Source organism: Balearica regulorum, chromosome 4 (genome assembly GCF_011004875.1).
Source record: "Balearica regulorum gibbericeps isolate bBalReg1 chromosome 4, bBalReg1.pri, whole genome shotgun sequence".
Lineage (NCBI taxonomy): Eukaryota > Metazoa > Chordata > Aves > Gruiformes > Gruidae > Balearica > Balearica regulorum.
Window position 1 is genome coordinate 19,528,222 of NC_046187.1, and position 15,798 is coordinate 19,544,019.

At 49.2% G+C, this 15,798-nt stretch overlaps 1 protein-coding gene across 1 annotated transcript in view; it reads left to right on the forward strand.

Moving 5' to 3' along the window:
* The first annotated feature begins 8,733 nt into the window (after positions 1-8,733).
* The window catches only part of SCD5 (stearoyl-CoA desaturase 5), a 43,252-nt gene continuing 36,187 nt past the window's right edge, over positions 8,734-15,798 (forward strand). The window contains exon 1 of the mRNA XM_075751389.1: positions 8,734-9,072. Within this exon, the coding sequence (XP_075607504.1) occupies positions 8,913-9,072 (160 nt within the window). The 5' untranslated portion in view covers positions 8,734-8,912. The remainder of the gene's footprint in view (positions 9,073-15,798) is intronic.

Sequence of the window (15,798 nt, forward strand, 5' to 3'; positions counted from 1 at the left end):
TGTTAATTTATTAAAATATGTCTTTATGAAGTGCAACTTAGACATTTTGAACCCAGAGTATGGTGGGGCAGCTTTCTGTTGTGTCCTAGGTGCATAAGGGTGGTTTGTTTTTTTTTTTTTTTTCTCCATACTCATCACTAAACACTCTAACACTTATACTGAGAGATTTACATTTCAAGGAAAGGTTTAGCAAGGATTCTTAACATCTGTGTGTATTTTTAAAAGCAAAGGCTGGAAATAACGCAGAGTGGTTTAAGCCACTCAGACACAGATATTTAGTGTGTAAACAAGGTGCAAATTGTTTCTTGCAGTCCCCTGAACCTGGAGATTGCTGTCTCTGCAGCATTGCTTACCACTGTGAGGGCATGCTGTGCTGTGAATCTGCAGCATGCTTCTGCTGGCCATCAGCAAGTTAGGTCTGGTGTGTTTCACAGCACACTGGCCTTCCCAGTGGCACAGTTGGAGCTGGCTTTAAGTTTTAAAAATTTGAAACTGTGCTATAATAGCAAGTATGGCTAGGAAGAATAGCAGTTGGAAGAAATGTCCGAGTTGTGTTTTTGTTTTTTTTTTTAAAAAAAAGGCAGTTTTGCCTGAAAGCTACTTAGTGCCTGTGGAATTATAAATAACAATGCAAATCATTGCTGACTGCTGTGGCTTAAACTGATTATGAGTTACAAATTTGTCAGGCAAAACAGTTCAATTCCTCTGACAAAACTAAGCCTAACTTTATTTCCTTTCCAGCATTTTCTGAGCTCATCAGCTTTTATAATTGGTGAACATAAAGCATCAATTTGGAGTTGCTTTGTGTCAGGAGTTTAAAAAACAGTTTGAGTAATTTGCTTCCCCTTGATCTAGGTTGTACATTTCTAAGTAGATTGTATTCTGCTCCTGTAATTTGGAAGGTTTGCAGGTATTCTTTATTCATCTGTGACCTTAATAAAAAATCCATGCCCAGCAGCCTCTGGTATTGGCTGAATCACATCAAAAACATGAATTATGTTAACGCTGCCAGAAACTGGTAATAAGGAAACGGCAGTCTACCTCGGTGGGAAAAACATTCAAGTCACCAGCCCCAGTCCTGATTGCTGGGACCACATTATCTAGTAAGTATTTTGCAGTACCTCCCAATGCAGATGAGAATGGTAACAGCTTGGTGTGCTCCACCTTTCCTCCCATGGTACTGCTTTCTGCAAGCTTGGAATGAAATGCTGGGGCCCTGGTAACGCAGAAGGCAGGAGGGAAAGGCCTGCACAGAAGCAGAAATGTTGCTATCTGCTGCAAAAGCAGAATTTGGACAGCCTAGTACCCTGGGATCTCTGCACATGTGGAAGGGACTGCTGCACTGAACTTCAGTATTGATGCCTCCCTCAGAGCAAACTGGGCATGGTCTGGCCAGAGAAACACAGACCCTTGTGTCTCAATTCAGGGTGGGAAAGAACAAATTTTAAGACATTCAAAGGTAAACAGGAATAAAAAAACCTCAATAGGGTAAAAAGCAGGTGTGCTGGGCTGGCCTGATGTTTCTGTGATAACGCTGGTCAGCAAGGAAAGGAAAGCAAAAGAGAATCTGAGCACTTCAGGACTAAACTGGTGGATGGGAGGTGCTGTGAGAAGGCTAGGAGGGGAATTCAGAAGCTGGTCTTGCATATGCTCACACTGAGTGTTTTGGGGAGTACTCCTGGACAAGAAGCAGGAGTGGTGGCAGGTGGCACTTGTGAAGGACATGCAGATGGTCCAGTTTGTTTGTGAAGCTAGCTGTTTCTGGCAGTAACAACTGGGGAGACTGACAGCAGTGGCAGAAATGGGACGCATTCTAGTAGGTGCAGTCTGCAGGGTTGTGGGCAAAAGCATTGCTGTGAATTGGAAGCTCTTAGGCTGGGAATAAGAGGAGCAGCAGGATCTCAGAGGATTAGCTGGGAACAGCTCCTCAGTATGATGTGGCTTTGTAAAAGCTAAGGAACATTTACTGGCATTGCACAAGCCTTTGTGAGACTTCCATCCATGTAAAAGAGGATGCCAAGTGAGAAGGGACTCAGCAAGGCACACAGATGTCAGGGACTGAAGCATTTGTTTAATGGGAAGAGACTAAATAAACTGCTTGTTCACCTAGTAAAGAGCACAAGGGCATCAGGTTGATTGGAACTAAAGAGCAGTGTTAGCATGAGAACAAATGTGGTATAGGCTGGCCACAAGTAAGCTTGGTCTGGAAATTGAAATGGTCAAAAATGAGACCACCGGATCAGAGAGAAACACTGGGGGTTTTTTGAGGTGATAGTATCTTTGGGTGGTGTTGCACCACCGGCCTGGACACTATGTCAGCAATGAAGTAATCTCGCTCTCCTTGCTGAAAGGAAAGCTGTCCTGTGCCCTGGCCATCCTCAGCTGCTCAGGACTGGAAAACTGCACTGCCCAAGTACATAACAGGAGTGGATGTGAGTATCTGCTACTTCTCTCCTGAGAGCAGCTGAGATGAATAATAGTAGTTAATCAGTTATGCTGCCATCTGTTCATATCTTCAAGGAATGCCAAGCAATTAGCTACCCATCTGATGTTATAAATGCAAATGGCCATCTTCGTTTACAGAAGGCAATGAAGCCCTGCCAGTTTATGCTGGTAAAAGAATTTGGCCCAAAATAGCCTAATTTTGATCTCACTGAGTGAGAAGAGATTTATACCATGGCACCAAGACCAACCAAGCTACTCCTCTTTTTGGTCCCCCAAGGCTGCAGAATTACAAGAAAAAGGGATGGAAGGAAATTCAAAGCTGTAATCTGCAGCACTGTGGGTATTGTTCAACAGCAGCTGACGCGAGGAGGTATCTTGCTACTTCAGCTATTGCCATCCAGGCAAAAGCACCAGTAGGAAAGTTTGTGGGAAAGGGCAGCATTAATGCAGTTCTCTCCTGCTACCAAGGCAAATAGGTGGGGATGTAACCAGGGCAGTATTGCAGAGCAGGCTGACCATGGGCAGAACATCTAAGTACTTGAGCGAAAACCTTTTTCTGCCCGTAAAGCTCTGTAATGGATTTACCTTGGTTTTGCTGGCAGAAGTCCAAGGTCAGCATTAGACATGAATGTTGGAATTGTCTTTTAATCACTGCAGCATTTCAAGCCTGTGCAATGTTTACATCAGATTTGTTCTTGTTGCGCCTTTCGGATAACATAGTTCCCTAACATACAGATTGGGAATGTGGGTTTACTGTTTAGTAACCGTGTTTTCTCTGCCCAGAAGGGAGCATATGCTCGACTGGGCTGTTGAGAGAGAAGAGGGGGGGTGAGGGGGTGGTGTCTTTCTGCCATACCTGTTTCCCCCCACAGCTATGGAGGAAAGGGAGGATGTTTTGGCAAGCATGGCAGAGACAGCATGCAGAGCAGTGGCACCACTCCCCAGAGTTCTGTAGGCTACCCTCAACTTCATCCTCACTCTCACCACCATGCTGGTCCTTTGCTTCAGCAGCACAAACCCCACTGTGTCATTAGCCTGGCTGGAGACTGTTATGCCTGAGAGGGGAAAAAAAGGAGTTCCTGAGTCAGATATTTTCCTCTCCTATCCCCCCTATGATATCTGCGATCCCACGTGGCTCTATACCCATAAGGGTTCACTGTTCTGAGCCACGTTAAGCATACATTGCAAAGACAGCGCAACATGTATGGAGCCAGGTATGGCTCAAAGCTAAAGGGGAAACAGGCTTATATGGGCAAACATCTGCCACTGACTGATTCTGCCTCCACTGCAGGGGATGCTGAGCATCCCACTAGGGTGCCTGGTGCTGAGCTGAGTTGCTCAGCCTTGAACAAGAGCCAAGGCCACTGTCAGAGTATACTGAGGAGTGTAATAAATAATGTACTGATACCAGGAACGGTTTCAACATATCCAGTCTTAAATGGGGAAGCTCAGGGTAATCTCCCAGCCTTGACATGCTGTATGCTGAGTAGGTCATTCCCATGTTTCCTCTGCTGGTCCTGCAGATCAGACAGATACATCACCAAATAGTGAGGCAGGATGTATGGATACCTTTAACGCAACCCTCACTCAAAAGAGGCTAAACCGATTAAAATTCCTATGAGCTTTAGAGCTGCAAGTTAGCCAGAAGAGTCTAATTAAGAGAGGATTTATTAAGGCGCACCCTAAAAACGCAACTGCAGCTGACCTTACCAGTAAGTCTGTGCCTGCCTGGACAGCACAAGGGAGACTTCTTGGCAACCTGCTCAACTTCTTTGCCAGGTACACGAGAAGCACGTCAATATATAAACATTGAACATGTATTTCTTGTCCCTCTGATGTTTTAGGCTTTGTTTCCTTCTTTACCACTTACAGCCTTCATTTGAACAATGCTTTGGGGTCATTATTTTATTTTTCATGGTAAAAGAGAAGGAAAAAAAAAAAGCCACTCGTCAAAATTTTAAATAGCTCTGGTGCTGAAATGTGATGGTAGCAGGCAGCAGTAGCATTAAAATGATACTGACTGTGAAACTGTTCACTACCTTTCATCATCGCTGTCCTCTTTCTTTCTTCCAGGTGGAGAATTCTAGAGGAATGTTTACAATATATCAAAAACAATCTTGGGTTTAATTATATACTCTCTGCTGATTCACTTGCCTCAGGAGGTGTAGTTAGTAATTAATTAGCACAGCAGACTAATGTGCTTTGTACCAACACCACTCATAAAGCCGCCCTCCCCTGTGTCCAGGCCTGTGTCCCTAGCAATCTCAATCTCCCATCAGGAGTTGAGGCCAGTGCTGGATGGGGAGCTGTGTGGAGTGGAAGTGAGCTGGTGTCTGCCTGCCTCCCCCTGCCACGCCGCTCTCGAACTCTAGCAAGACCCTCCCTTTGAACTCCTTTGTGCAGATTTCTGAAGGCTGAAAGGGGTAACATTTTCAGGTCAAATAACTAAGGAAGGACAAGTAAATTCTGGAGCTACCCAAAGTTAAGAGTTCAGTTTTTGCTATGTTTTTTAAACCTTTGTGATAACAAAATATGTAAGACTGAGACATTGCAATGCCTTTCAAGCCCTTTGCAGCCTCAGCTTCAGAGTACCATCCCAGCCTAACTCACCTCAGTAAGGCAAAGAGCCTCTAGGTCTCCTGTTATTTGGCAGGAACGCTTTTTTTGTGGAATAGGGATCAACCTTACAGTCACTGCTGCCCATCTGTGTCCTGCCATACAGAGCACAGCACAACAGGCTGGTGGTGGCAGGTTTAAATGGATCCCCCTGTGCAAAGCGAGAAATAAAAACACACCTTCTTTGTGGGGCAGTACCTAATTCCAGCAGCAGTGATGGATCCCTGCAAAGCCATGATGTTTTTGACCAGAATAGGAAGCCCCACACAATTTAGGTCTTTGTCCTTTGTTCTTGCATTGGTTACCTGACACACAGCTGTGTTGGCAGAGAGTAACCTGAAACCTCCTTCCTCCCAGTAAGATGGAAGTGTCTTTGCAGCACAGAGACGCCTGTCCCCATCAGCAGTAGGACTTTGCCAGTGAGATATTCAGAGAGTCGTGTCATGGCCAGCATTTCTCATCTCAGCGCAGATGATGGATGAGCTCTCTCTTCCAAGAGGATGTGTGTTCACTTGCAGGGTGCGCTGCAGCAATACTTGAAGCCTGTGCCTATCTGTTAAGCAACCTGGTGCAGCATTTCAGCCAGGTTAAGAAAGCCATGCTCTGTCCCAGGTGGAATCACATGCTTGTGTGCTGCCTGCGAGCAGTTTGAGCCCGTGGTCCAGTCCTCTTGCTCATCAGTGAGATCTGAGCAAGAGCTGTGCTGAGACAGACAACAGAGTGAGACTCATTTGAAGTTAGTTAGCTCATAAGATAGCACTGAAGGCTACATACAGGTCACTTGGACCACAGCTAAATGTGAGGTGCCTCTTTCACTTGCACATAAAAGGCATTATTGCAGCAGAGGAGGACAAACTTAACGAGCAGATGGACACACACAACAGCGGAAAGCCCAGCTGGGATTGCCAGCAAAGGCAAGATAGGCAGAGGAGAGGGAGGCTGTAACCTTTCTCTCCAAACACTGCCTTGAGTTCTCATTTCCAGTGTGTCTGCAGTCACTACACCTTCACCATTAAGTGCAGCAGACAAAACCAAGCAGTTTCCTGATTTCTAAACTGTACTCAGGCATTTTTGTTCAGACTTGCACATCCTTAGCTTTTAAAAATATGAACCCTGGAGTGTTTACTGAGACAATCTTTTGTGTTTGTTGCTGGTTTGGTTGCAGCTCCTCAGGTTTCTCCTCTAGGCAATTCTGGCTCACTGAATGATTTCCAATATTTTACCAAGGGAAAGAGGAGTCACACTTGCAAAGTCTTTATTTGCATCTCTGGGTACTAGCAAGATCTTAGCCCGGCAGTCTGTGGCATGTCCTGACATCATGATCTATGTAGCCAGGTAGCTTTTAAAAAGAGAGATGTTTCACAACATCACCTCCCAAAACGTGCTGCTGCCCACAGCCACTGCAGTGATCCTGGGACAAACGCTGACGCTGTCACTGAAGCACCACTGCCTGAGTGGTGATTTCTGGTGTCAGGGGAACATTGATGAGCTCCACTCATGGGGAATGACACTGTGCAACAACACTCTCAAAGGGGTGATTTTTGGTCTGGCTTGGGCTTCATCTGCTCCTCCAGGACCAGCAACTCCATGAGCAGTAGGAACCCCTGGGGTCTCTACTGTAGGGTCCCAGGTGGGCTGGGTACGGGACAACGTCCCCCTTCCAGTTTTGCTGCTGCACTTGACAAGCTTTCTCTGCATGCAGTCAGCTTTGCTAGGACAGGGGTATGAAGCCTTTTCCTTCACAGAAGATACTTGACAGCATGACCTAAGAATCAACACTTCCTGCATCCAGAGGACATCCAGCCATAACAGAGCATTTGTCATGTCACCTTTGTTCACCTGCTTTCTGTGTTGTGTTGGCTACTGAATAAACAAGCTGCTATGAACTGGAGATAAAAGTAGGATATGAAACTTAGAGTACTGTGTCAAAAGGTAACATCGCACTAATGCACACTGGTGGCAAAGGAAGCCTTCACGAATGCATTCATCAGTGACTCGAGTTAGTTGGAAATCTCATAAAGCAGTTTCCATGTGTGTTTGCCTCTTGCCACGGTGGCAGGAATGTTTTTGGAAGGCAACTGCTAAGTTTCAGGACCAGCTGCATCTGCATGAGCGTACAAGACTAACATCTATCCCATGCCATGCTTTAACAGCCTGCAGAAGCCAGGCCAGGTTGAATGCTTCCATCCTGCCTTTCCAAAGAGACATACTCCTCAGTCTCCATATTTCCTTGCTGCCTGGTAGCACTCCTGTTTCACTTACCCCGAGCCCTGACCTTCCTCCATTAAACACTCAGGGCAGCATACCTGCGTGAGCCACAGTGTGTACAGGTGAGCTTGGACTGTGCAGTTTGCTCTGGTAAATCTGAGTGTAGTGTGCCTGGCAGCAACTGGGGAGCGGCCAGAGTGTAAGGCATGGGGGCTTCTTGCTGCTCTTGGACACCGAGAGATGGAAAAGTCGCTTCCTACCTGCCCCCAACATCGTATGGCACAGTCCTAAAAGGGAAGTAAGTATCACATATTAAATCGGTAGTAGGTACACTTGAACTTAGCCTAACAGTTGACCTTGGGCACCCAGAAGAAGTCAGAGCAGAAAAGCACAGTGCAAATTAAATCACCCCCTTCTGTGGTCCGAGCACAGCACTGGGAAGACATTGTGGGCTACAAATCATGGAGGAGCTGGCCCCAGCCAGGGGCCTGTACAACATGCCTGTACCACTCCCTCCTTCCCTCCTCTCCTCTCAGAAACATACAAAACTAAACAAAATGCATTGTGGGCAAACATTTTGACCTGACTTAGCAGCTGGTTCCCACCTAATGACTTAAACCCCCCACACACTTACTTGTGCAAAATGTTCCCTGCTCTGCAGCAGGTGAAGCACCTTACTAGTAACAGTGAACTACTTTCTGCATGCCGCTCCTCTGCATATCTGGGTCATCCCTCTGACACGGCTAAACTCACCGTTAGCAAGCCGCCCCCCCCAGCATGCCAAGTAATGCCGGATCCTTTCTCTCCCACAACGGCTTTCAGCGGGAGGCCGTGGCAGCATGGGGGGAAGAGCATCCCCAGGAAACCACACCTGAACACTAAAACAATACTCCATCTGCAGTGGGATGGAGTAAACAAAAAACGTGGCACACTCTTAATTCGGGTATGCACTGCTGATAAGCCTACTATTAAATATTTTTTTTAGGTTTTCAATGCCCACCTTGTTATTCCCAGTCAGATAAACTTGATCAACTAGCTCTTGAACATCTGCTCCTCCCTAGCACCAGTGGCATCTTTCACTCCGGCTCCACGGGCTTCCGAAATTAAACGTCTTTGAAATCCGTCTCTCTCGAGGAGCGTATGCCTCCTCACACTCTCGGGCAGCAGGCAGGAAGGTACCAGCCGTTCTTCAAGGGCAGCCGCCTAAAAAGGCGCAGGCAGGGCGGACGGAGGCCTGTTCCTCTCGGCCCGCCAGCATCCCTGCTCTGCCTTCGGCGGGTCGAGATCGAGCCCGCGGGGGCCGGTTGGGGGGACCCCCACGCGCGCGGGCGGGCAGGCGGCCGGCTGTTGAGGACACCGCCACGAGCGATGGCGCGGCCGCTGGGGCGCCCCGAGGAGCGGCCCCTCGGTGGTGCCGGGGGCGGGGCGGGGCGGTCCACAGCCGCCATTGGCTGTCGCTATGCAGGGCCGGCGGCCGCCCCCCCGCCCGTCCCCCACCGCGGTGCGGGACGCAGCCGGCGGCGCGGGAGCTCCATGGAGGCGGCGGCAGCAACAGATGCAGCGGCGCGGCCCGGCCGTCCCTAGCCGCTCTCCGGCCGCGCTGCTGCGGGGGCTGCCGCCTCCCCTAGCGCCCCGCCAGCGAGATGGCCGGGTCCCGGCGGGCGGCGAGCGGCGAGGCGGGCACGGCGGGCTGCGGGCAGGCCATCGTCTGGCGCAACGTAGTGCTGATGGGGCTGCTGCACCTGGGCGCTGTCTACGCGCTCAGCCTGGTGCCGCGGGCGCAGCTCCTCACTCTCTTCTGGGGTGAGTGCGGGGGCGGCGCGGAGGTGCGCTGCGCCACAGGTGGGGCGGGGAGCGAGCGGGCTGCTTCCCGACAGCCGGGACCCCGGCGGGGCCTCCGCCCGGCTCGGGGTGGAGGGTTTCCCTCGCGGGTCCTCCGGAGCTGGCAGTGGGGGAAGAAGCCTCATCTTGTGTTCTGTGTATTTATCTCCTGTTTATTTGTGCAGTCACTTCGCTGCGTGTGGCGTGGCGAGCCGCGCGGGTTCGCGGGTAGGCGTGGGCCGGGCGCTCCGCTAAGCGCCGAGGGGGGCGGGCACCACCCCACCCCACCCCCCCCCGTGGTGCCCCCGGCAGCCTCCGCCGCTTTTGTTCCCGTGCCCCCCGGCCGCTCCCGGGATGCCATTGCCAGCGCCGCGCCGGGCCCTCGGTTGCTGTAGAAACAAGAGGCACTCTCCCTCCGGTTACGTTTATCAGGTTTTTTAGTTTAAAAAAAAAAAAAGTCAAGCAGCTGATATTTCGGTTTAAAAGTCTGATAGAGAACGCGCTTGTCTTTCCTTTTCTGCTTCCTGTTGTTACGTTATGAACACATCTTTCTGCTCCCGTTGGGAGTAGAAAATCACCCTACCCTTTGTCTTCCCTCTTGGGGAAGGTGATACATCTTCTTATTAGGGAAGATTTAAAAGCCGAGGAAGAGCTGTAAGACGCTGAGAAGGACAAAATAAGCCCAGCTGTGTTTTCTGAGGTGAGGTGGCTTGCTGTGTCTGTCTTCTTGCTAGCTGTAAAAAGCTGTGGATTCGGTTTGGGAAAGAGAATATGAAATACATTGTCTTTACTTCTAGCCTATAGTGAGGCCCTCTTTTCTCCACAAAAGAATGATGCTGGGAGAAGAGCTACATAGAAGCACTGCAGTATAATGCAAGGTTTCTCAGGGTTTGTGAGACTAATAGATGGTGGATGTCAGCATCATCCTTCAGCAGGCAGAATTGTATATCGAGTCATGTAAATGTGGATTAAAAACTTGAATGCTGCTTACAGCTGGTGTGATTTCTTGAGTAAAAGACCTGCTTTTGGGGAGGTTTTCAGTGAATGGAGAATGTAATGGCCCGGGACTCTTTTATACAAAGTGAGGAAAGAAAGGTCTCTGTTGCAGGGAACTCACAAGATGAGGAATTAGGCTGCCATCAGTAGTGTTCAGGTGACTCTCAAAAAGCCCCAGCCAAATGCTTTACAAATCAGGTTTGTTTATTCTGTTTTAAGGAATTCCTAAATCTGTTTTTCACTGGTTCAGCTTTTGATATTCAGTCTGTCTTAAACCTTGAAACATAGCCACCATTGCTGTTTGCATTTGGGAAATGAACTCTTCTGTAAATCACCATCCTCTGACGAGTTCTTAATTGGAAAACTGGGTCTCTGGTGGGGACCTGGCATTGGACTGGCTGCCTGGTTTGCACAAACCATTACCTGGCTCGCTTGTGACCGGGAAAGGTTTGGGGAGTGGTTGTGTTTTGCTTAGTTTCCTTCTGTGAGTGCTACTCCTCTCTCCCCTCCCTATTACTGGTTGTGTTCAGGCTGATTTCATAGTTTATGTTGGCTGTAGCTTGATGGTTGGGGAGACCAGGAGAGCCTGTGGGAGCTGTGTGGCCAGAACACACAGCCTGTGGTCTGCTTTCAACCTTTTTAGGTCCCATAGCATGTGGACATGTTGGCTTTCGTTTTATCTGTTTTGCCTTTCCAAGAAGACAAGTTGAAATCATCTCTGATTTTATTGTATCTTAATTACAAAACGTCCGAAGGTTGGAGCTGAAGGATCGAATTACCAATTTCAGCCCTCCATCCTCCAAGGTATTTCTCCTCATTGAAATGAAACAGATGCTAAATAGTAAACAGGTCTCAATGACTTTACAACTTAATGCCTGCCTTTCTGAAAGTAAGAGCCTCCCATTTCTTGACATTGTTATTTTTAACAGCCACCCTAAAGGAGACCACAAAGTTTTTACGGGAGTTTGCTGGGTGGTTTTTACAGGGGCTCTGCAGCAGGGAGAGAGTACATTGGCGTCAGCTGTCCTGGCCAGCTGGACACTGCATGCTGCTCTTGCAGCCAGCTGCTGTTGGGTCTGCCCCCTCAGAGGTGGTGGGCCTGGTGAAAATACAGGATCTCCTGCACAATGTGTCAGACAAAAGTAGCTTGCTGTCACGCTGGAGACCTGTTTCAAGGTCCCTCTGACTCTCTCAGGGTAGACAAAAGCAAGGTTGCTGTTGCTTAAGTTAACAAACCCACCTTGCTTCACTCTGAAAGGAGCCAACCAGTAAAGCTGTGTTGAAAGGAAGAAGTGTTGATCAGATGTATCCCTTGCCCTCCCCAGTTCTCCACATCTCCTTCCCTATGCAGACCTGCTGTAAGACTATCTTTCTGTGGGTGGTGGCTGCCACCCAGCCTTCGGAGCAGTGCTGGCGTGGCAGGGAAGTTGGTCGGTGGGTAAGGGTGTAGTGTCAGGTAGTGCAGAGATGTGTGTACACCGCAGTGTGCAAATGGAAGAGCTGCCCTTCTTGCATCCATCCATGGTTTTCTTTTTCTTCCCAAGCTTGCCTGGGACTTGGAAGCTCTTGCATTGCTCTGTACCATGCTCCTCACCACTGCTCCCCTGTGGGTAAGCTGCAGGAGCAAGTGTGTGGAGAGTGCCTTGCCGGTGCTGAACATGACCTCTGTGGTGTCTGGCAGGAAGAGTGCAGCTTCTGTGACTCACCACTGCCTGCTTGGCTTTTTCCTTTACTCTTCCCATGAGGCATCCATGTCTTAGTGGGCTCATGGCTGGGGCAGACTGGGTGCTTCCCTCCCTCTGTGCAGGGTTTGCTTTCTTCCTTCCCACCCCAAGGGCAGTTGGTAATCCCTGATTCACCACTGCTTGCTAAGTGGAGCTGAAATGCCACTGTGCCACCTAGAAAACAGCTGTTCAAGCCAAACTGCTTGCTCGGCAGGGCTCATTTCCATTGGTAATTTATTGACATTCATCCAGCTGTACATAATAGACAACGGAAAAATGCTGCCAAGCAAAGGCTCAGCTGGTTGTTTACTCAGGATTGTCTGTGCTCCCCTGTTCCCATTGCCTTCCATGCTAACATCTTGAGGGGCTTCTGCACCCCATGTGGAGCCAGGGCTGCACAAGGGATCCCAAACAGCGTTCTGGACGGTGCAACCATCTCGCCCAGGGGCACCAGGAACTGGGTGGGAATTTCAAGGGATGTACAGATAAACTGGTTAAAACATAGGCTTTCAGGGTCATCCTAGCGCGTGTCTGGAATTTGGTTTCAGTCCAAGCTGAACAAAAACAGTAAAACCACTCATCTCAAAATTTTCCATGAACTGGGAACTGCCTTGACCTGAGAGGCAGCAGATGATATGTGCGAGGCATCGAGCAGCCCTGGGCTGTGCTCGTGGACGGCCATGTAGCTGTCCTGGCAGATCCTGCTGGCACTGTGCCTTTGAAGTGTCCCCCACTCAGCCAGTCCAGCTGCACTCACTGGGAGCCCTCTCGCCTTGTTCTTTTTCAACTTGACTTGTGGTTTGCTGCAGGGGTGTGTGGAGAAGATCCTGTTGCCTTACTCTTTTCCTCCTGATCCAGAGTCAGGCAGCTTGCGATGCATGGTCCTCCTTCCTCCTGGTGCTTTCCTGTCCATGTCCATGCTGTTTTGTAGCTGACAGCTGCTGCTTTGGGGCATCCCTGCACTCTGGGTTTCCAGTCTTGGAAACCCAGAGTGGAATGGTTAAAGAAACATGCCTCAAGTCTTGTCTGCCCCCAGTCCCACCAGTAGGCTTGCTGGGGTGGTTTGGCAGGGTTCACCAGCCATCCTGCAAAGCCCAGAGCATGGTGCAGCCCAGGCACATGGACCTTCCCCTTCAGGTCTCTCTTTGTCCATGTGCTTTGGCAGAGCTTTGGGCTCCTGGTGCTTAGCACCCCCTGTAGAGAGGTTTGAAGGGGTAGGGTCACCATTCTCTGCAAACTCGCATCAGGAACTGAAGTAGGGTGGGAGCAACTTGCTGTCAGTGGGGCCAGAAACCAGGGAGTGGCGTGATGGGTCTGTTGACTGGGCCTGGCATGCAGGTTCCCCAGGAATGAACACATGCAAAGGAGTCTTTGTGGCCAGCTGTGGATGTAGTGGTGGCTGTAGTTCAACGATGGCCTCTTTTGGGCTGGACATGCTGCATCTCCTTCCACAGGCCACTTGGTAGGAAACTCTGTGCACAGCTTATCCCCTAAGTTTGTAATGTGCCATTAAGTGATGCTTCTTAACTGTGAACCTTTTTGTTCCAGCCAGCTCCATCCTGTTGCAGACTCAGCAAGGTTATCTGTTTAGGTTAGGAAAGCAAAGCAAAAACCTCTGAAGTCCCCGTACAAAGAAAATTCCCAGCATGTTTCACTGCAGGGCCCAATGTTTCCTTGGCTAATGTTTTTTTGGATGGGTTCACAATAGCTTCTTTTTCTGAAAGACTCCATTCTGAGGGATCATGTGATGTGTAAGGGTCTCAGATTTTGACTGGAAAAAGGTGCCTTTTAGCCTTCACAGGGGGCTTATGAGGCAGTACTTAAAGTAGGCAAATGCATTATAGGAAACAGAAAAAACCCACAAAAGATTAAGCTGTTTACCTGCTTTAAAACTTTTTTTTTCAGACTGCTGAGCATTACTAGTACTAACACAGTCATGGCCACCCAGAAACTCTGTATCAACTGGATGTGTTTTGCAGAGCTGCCTGATGGCCGAGCAGATGTTGGTTCACACGCTGATATACCTTGCCAGCGCCTGGGATCGGGGAGGAGGATGGCCTTGCTCTAATGGTGCTCATATGGGAGGGGAGACTTGTTGCTGTTATTTTAGCAATGTTTAAGAATCATTTTAGTGCTCTTGAGAATGCCAGATTGATCATGTTCGGCCGTGGCGGGCCCCGTCCCGTGCTTACCCACAGCTTTTCCCTGTGCTCAAGCACTGGCTATCTGAGAGCACAGACGGAGTGGTGGTGCTGCCCAGCTGCATCCCTGCCAAAATGCAGGCTGCTCCCAGGCATGAGTCCGGATCCAAATCCTGCTGCCTGGACCCCTTTGATAAGAGAGATTAAAGCAATTGTGGTCTTAGCACTTTGGGTTACTGTGGTGCCTGGAGGGCACCACCAAGATCATCACCTCTTTCTCAACCCTTCTGGTAGCATGTCTATGTAATGAGGCACATGTTGTTGTGCACTGCAGATGCAAGTTTTATTGGTCTTGCACATTTCAGAAGTGTTGCATATTCTTGAGTGCCATCTACTGGCTTTTTGGTTATTAACTGCTTTTAGTTCTACGCACAGTGACAGAAACTCTGCACAGATGGCTGTAAATAAAAAATCCTACCTCCAAGGAAGTTCCACTCGCTACCTCTGAGACCTCTGTGAATGAAGGAGAGTGGAAATATTCTCTCCGTTTCCAGATGTGAAATGGAGACATTTGATTAAAACTTCTCTTACTGTCACGCCTGCTGCCACTCTGGCAGGAGCACCTGCGGAGGTGTCTGTGGCCACCTTGGTGGGAGGGGCCTAATGATCAGAAGGACCTTGCCTCACCTTACTCCCAGGAGAGATCCCTTGTCTGCCAGCTCACAGCATGGTCCCGGTCATGAGCAGCTCTGGAAGGTTTCTGGCTAGCCTTGTTCATCAGCCCCTAGCTCTGCCGTGGTTTTAGCAGTTCAAGACAGCAGCTGGTCCACTAGATTAGCGGACAAGAGGTGGACCTTCAGAATAAGGATTGCATCTCTGAGGTGCACATCAGCACCAGGGAATAACACTGCTTATCTCCAGAGTGGGTTTGGACTGTCTTTTCCTCCCCTGCCCCATTTGAAAGTGTTGTTTTACAGCTGTCTCAATAGTCAAGTTCTTCCTTCCAGCATCAAGAGCTGAACTCCTGTCGTCTCTGACGGGAACAGAGTCCTTTCTCAAACGGTACTTGTCTCCTTAAAAACGGCAAGTGCCCTGGAGCTGATGATGGCTGTAACGTGCTGTTCCCTAGCCTTTCACATCTGGGAACGGTCTGAGCTCTGTGTCCACTATAGAGCTGGGGAACATGCCCTCCACCTAGCAATGCACAGACATGAGAGTGGTCCTGGGCCTGTTCCAGATCCTGCTCTGAGATGCTCTGCTGTAGAGGACACTCCTGCCAGTCGCATGCTTTCCCTTCCCCAGTGTTCACTGCTCTCTTGTTTTAACTGTTGCTGGAAATTATTCCAAATGGCCTTGTCTGTGAACTTTGCGAAGTTCAGCTGTAAGTATGTATTTTTGTTCCCCATCTTGATTTCATCTCCAGTGTATTGGTGGTGCTCTGTTTTATTTCCCTCTGTTTTGCATGCTGTGTCACGTGGTTATTGTGAACAAGATAAAGGAATGGAGAAAAAAAAATCTAATGTCTGTGTGGGTGCATAGCATGTGTGTGCTGCGTCCTGGATGCATGTGATGGCCCTTTGGTCCTGTTCTTCTCAGGAGGTGGGTTCAAGGCACTCCTGAGTTCTTGCAGTTGGGCAGTGTGAATAGGTGAGTGAATAGTGACGCTGTGTCAAACACACAGAAGCCCAGCCAAGGGCTGTGAAACCGTGAGATGCGTCCTGCAGCCCTGGCCCACCAGCTCCTGAGCTGGTGCAGGCAGGCTGTGGGGAGGCAACAGAGATTTGTGGCTCTAGCTTTTTGGCTTTGGTTACATGGAAGTAGGGATGGCAGTATACAGGCTCTGAGGA